The sequence below is a fragment of the Magnolia sinica genome, chromosome 3, assembly GCF_029962835.1.
Source record: "Magnolia sinica isolate HGM2019 chromosome 3, MsV1, whole genome shotgun sequence".
Taxonomy (NCBI): domain Eukaryota; kingdom Viridiplantae; phylum Streptophyta; class Magnoliopsida; order Magnoliales; family Magnoliaceae; genus Magnolia; species Magnolia sinica.
In genome coordinates this window covers 3,108,421-3,113,647 of record NC_080575.1, presented here as the reverse complement: position 1 = coordinate 3,113,647, position 5,227 = coordinate 3,108,421, and the positions used below count along the sequence as shown (strand labels likewise).

The 5,227-nt window shown below is 38.5% G+C and overlaps 1 protein-coding gene across 1 annotated transcript; it reads left to right on the top strand.

Annotated features, from left to right (window-relative positions):
- On the top strand, nucleotides 1-531 carry LOC131241373 (putative invertase inhibitor). Its single transcript, XM_058240188.1, has one exon. It carries the CDS (start codon nucleotides 1-3, stop codon nucleotides 529-531), a length of 531 nt encoding a protein of 176 aa, XP_058096171.1.
- Nucleotides 532-5,227: the final 4,696 nt, after the last annotated feature.

Genomic DNA, 5,227 nt, shown 5'->3' with positions numbered 1-5,227 from the left:
ATGGGCCGTCTTTTCTCGTTCCCAATTCTACTAGTATCAGTCACCGTTTTCCTTCAATTTTCGAATTCCATGAGCTCTTCATTAATTCACAAGACATGTAAGTCAACGATTGACTACAAATTCTGTATCCACACCCTAGATTCTGATCCTCGAACTGCAAACGCAGATCTTGTTCGTCTTGCTAACATCTCTCTCGATCTAACGTCACATAATGCTACGGACACACATGGATACATCTCTCACTTGCTGGAAAATGCCACCGAGCCTGCAATGAAGAAATGGCTTAACCTTTGCTTTGAAAACTACGACTACGCGCTTGCTGGGATCTCAGATGCAATCATGTCTTTGGCTTCTCAGGTTTATGAGAATCTCGATTTAAGTGTTCAGTTTGTCGGTGCTCAAGCTCGAATATGCGAAGATTCGTTTGGAGAGAAGGGTCATAAATCGCCATTGAGTCTCAGAAATGACGACCTGAATCGTCTCTCTGACATCGTTTCAACTATTGCATCTATCCTTAACCCGGATCATTGATTTCCTTAACTCAATGTTGCTCCAGTTCTCTTCAATAATACAAAAATATATATTTGCTTATCTTTAGTTGTACTGTAAAGTCGTGGAAATGAAATCAGTTTTCAACGGTTTCAATTTGTGAAGACACATCTTTCCATGAAAATTTATTTTCAATTCCACGGTCTTTCAATTTGTGAAACCTACACGTTTCTCCTTTTCTTATGTGACGTTTGGATTTTTTTATTATTTATATTTTGATTCCTGCCAATCCAACCGGATGTATAGAAAGCTCTTGCGAAGGACGTGGGAGTTAGAAGAATCACTTAACACATTTTCCATGTGGCAAATGGGAAAAAAAAACAAAAAAAAGATTTCGGCCTTTCCCCCGATGGGATGGGTCCGGCTGCGTTTGGGCCAGGCTCAGATCTGTCGAAGCCTAGCCAGCGAAGTAAAACCCAGGCCTGAATCTGGCCGACGCCCATGACAGTTTCAAGAAAAATGGGCTCAAGCAAAGTAAAACCCAGTCCTGAGTCTGCAGTCCTTGACAGGCCAAGACAAATAGTCTGAAGCGTGGCCCACAAAGCAAAAACCAGTTCAGATCTGGCCCAAACTCGTGACAGGCCAATAAAAATAGGCCCTTGCGTAGCCCGCAAAGTAAAACCCAGCCCCGATTTCTCACTGGCCCACCGGCAAAGTAGAACTCAGACCCATCCGGCCTGGGCTGTGATAGTCGATTACAAGCAGGTCTAAGCCCATACCGCATGGTAAAACCCCAGCCTGTATCCAGATTAGGCCCGTGATCAGCCTAGACAAATAGGCCCAAGACTAGTACATAACTGTGGATGGCCGGGGCCCAAGGCCAAGCTCGAAAACCCTCTATTCTGAAAAATCTAGGCTGTTCCTTTGGCCTGCCCAATTATACATGATATTGATGGACTGGGCTGATGGGATGTTAGATGCAGCTCAAGCGTGGCTCAGTTAATAAACGGGCTTAATCTATAGGTCTGGGTCAGGACCTCGGGTCTAGTATTTCAGCCCAATCCTAGATTGAAGTGGGTCAAACCCAAGGGGCCAGCCTACCCATTGATGGCCCAAGTTGCCTATGTAGCTAATTTAAAGAAGCAATGCGTTGGAAAAGAGGAGTGCCTGCTGGTAATTGGTGTATCAGCCAGAATTTTCATCTTGAACCCTTGTGAGAAAATGCATGTAGTATCATTCATGATTTCAAGGATACACTATTCTTGAAAATCTAGTTTGTCCAGCCTATTGATTTGTGTTTAACGAACAACCTGGAAAGAGAATTACTATATAAGATATCGTGTCCAAGCACCACAATGATGAATGAATGCACCCAAGTACCTTAATACACCCATAAGAGATAGGACTAATTACATGACTCTCTTTCAAACACTTAAATGCTAATCATATAGATACACAGTATTTCTTGGGAACTAATCAAGACTCCTTGCATTGAGGTTTGCAAGGTAGTGGATTTTGTACACCTAAAGTGGCTAGTCGACAAACATTAGAGCAACAGGACATTACCTTAATGGTAGGGTCCATATGCCCTAAGTCAATATTGTTCATCCCCATTGGTGTCAATTCCTGTAGGAACCAATTAGAATGGGTTACGTGCAATCTGCATGGATCCGAGTGGTATATTTAAAGATTTGCGGAGATATACGAAAAGGATCTTATGATAATATAGCTTGAGCAAATCGAGCGATGCCACGACATTGATTAAGCGGTCGATGGAAGAGCAATCGTGTAGAAGCAGTTACAAGACGGATGGCAAGAGCAGGAGCAAAGAAGGTCATGTAATGTCGAACAGTTATGACAACCGTTAGAACGAGAGAAGAATCTGAATGGTCAGAGTAAGATTATAAATAGTAGAGGAATTCAACAAAAAAATTGAGTCTTATACTATCCCAATCAAACCCAAACATTAATTTTCAATTGTCTGTTACTTTACATTCATTAGTGTAAACACTCTACTTTCCTACAAGACAATTACGTTTTTAGTGTAATTCTTTACTTTTTATTTGCTATTGACATTCCCTAATATAATTCGTAGCAATAATCAGGTAGCTGGTAATTGTCGTTGTAATTTTGTCTGCACTCAAATGTTGGATTTAATTCTCGATCCAAGAAGGTGTTCCGCAACTATCCTCTGCGACCGACCGTAAAGATTCCTTCTTATTTCTCTTTTATTTGTAATGAAAAGTACTTTTGTATAGAAGACAAAGGTGTAACCAATCATTAGAGGATGAACCCTGCCCTCAAAATATTGTCTAATCTTATTTACATGTCGAGCGAGTGGCTGAATAGGCGTCCGATCTCATCTGATCTTGGTCATATGCTATGTATCTGCCTATCTTGGCGCTTAGGTCATAGTTGTTCGGTTTGAATTGAGTCACAAATTCAATTCTAGCATGCCTGCACTCACCACGTGACCATATTGCCAAAAACAAAGAGAAATAAGTTTTTGGCACTCCCAGTGGGATCTTGTCTCTAATTTACTGGCGTAACATTGCCAATTAGAATTATGAATAGAAGGAGAAATCGAATCACTGGATTTGAACTCTCCACACTGACCATACCACCTCCCACCGGAGTATTAAATTTGAACAATAGTCTGATACTTAGTGTTGGGGATTAAGAAGGGGTTTTGACCTCTCAGATTGTTTCTCCTGATGGACGAGTAAGCACGGAGCATGAGCCTGATCTTTTTGAGTTCTTAGTTATATTCTGTATTTTTCTTTCTAGCATTGTAGTCAAATATTATAGTAACGGATATGTGGTGATGATGATGTTTTTGTGACTTGGGTGCACTTATGGTTATGCTCCTTTACAAATAATAATAATAATAATAAATAAATCACTAAGAAAATCATCATTATAGGATCACAGGATTAGAACCTGACGTATGAGAGCTAGGAGCCGAGAATGGGGGACTACGGAGGCTGTCAACACCAAATTCAATAGCTGGGAATTTAGTGAGCCCGATTCCTGAGTTTGGGGCATGATAAACTCTACTTATGAGATTCATTTGGATAATCTCATTCTTAACAGCAACAAACTTTGTATAAGCAACATGATACTCACTTTAATACAATTAAATGATATAATTCAGTGCTACTCACAACAATACATTTAAGACAAGCCAAACTTTTCATCTCCTTCAACAACACATGGAAGAACTAAGGCCCCATGTTACTCCCTTACTCCGAAGATCTGAATATGATTAGAGCAATACAAGTTATATTACTCCTAGTTGCATTTCAATGGATTAATCTGGACTGTCCAAGAAAAGATCCAGTGCTCTTAGAGCACTAAAAGTTATATATTGCTCCTAGTTGATCTTCATGCTTCTCAAGTTAGAAAATGTTGAAGGAATCTCACCACTTAGCCCATTGCTATCCATGCATATGTTAAAAGCAAGAACAGATCATTAATCCAATTAAAAGATTTCTTATGCTCTTATTAGCTAGGGATTCCACAAACAGATTGGATGAACTAAATTGAAAGTTCAAATAAACCCTCTGATGCAGGACATGGAAAATTAAATATGATATGCAAGATTGCAGGCTTAGATCACACCAATGCGAAGATGCAGGCATTGCAACCATCAAAGGCAAATTTGATCACTGGCTCAACTTTGGAAGAAAAAAAAATCATCTAAAAATTTTCAAGAACGAATCCAACTTCACAATTTCGCATTGAGAAGCAACTGGGAAATTGCATTTATAACAATAGAGAAATGGAAACTATCTAACATACTGATTTTGAGCACCTTGTAAAGACCCCAGATGGAAAACCTTGTTGAAACTGTATTGCTCTCTCTTATTCTCTGCGAATTTCAGAAGCACCATACATGAATCCAAAGTTACCACAGGTACAAAAGTTCTACATTTCTCTCCCAAAAGGAGAGGCCTTATGTGGAAAAATGCACGAATGTTCTCTACAATGCAAAACTCAAGTGACTTTATGGAATTCCATCCACCATTATCTAGACTAATTGAAGATGTTTAAAGCAATGGCTGCAACCTACCCACTTTTCACTTATACACAGTCACATATGCCAGTTTCAGACGCATAAATGTACTCTTTCATATATTAACCCACCCCACAAAAGAAAAAGAAAAATCAAGTAAAGATCAATCAAGGATTTCTAATTATTCTCATAAGCTTGATGATGTGTCTGAAAATGTCTGTCAAGCATTGCCTTAATAAAAAAAGAAACTCAAGGGTCTGCTACAAGCTTCCAATTCAGACTAGAAAATAGAATGAACCTTTCAAATCTTGAAAATCATTCAGCGCCTTCCCCCCTCTTCCAGTGGCTCAAGCTTTTGACCATTTTCGGTCTTATACCTGATTCGATGATCAGAATGACCACTCTTTCAATTAACAAAAGAAAACAGACTACAGATTTACCCCCAAAAAAATAAAATAAAATAAAAAATCAAAATGAAAATGAAAAAAGGAAGAAGAAAGAAAACAAACCAAAATAAGCAATTGTATAGCATGAAAGGCAGATCCATGGAAGCATGTCATTGTTCTATAGAATATTTATAAAAAAAACATGTTGACGTGAAGAGAAGTTAAATGCCATTATTCCATATAAAATTTATTTATTTTATTTTTTTTTTCTAAATGAGTTTATTCTTCACATATCAACATAATGAAAATGACAATAATAAACTAACTTTTAACTTAT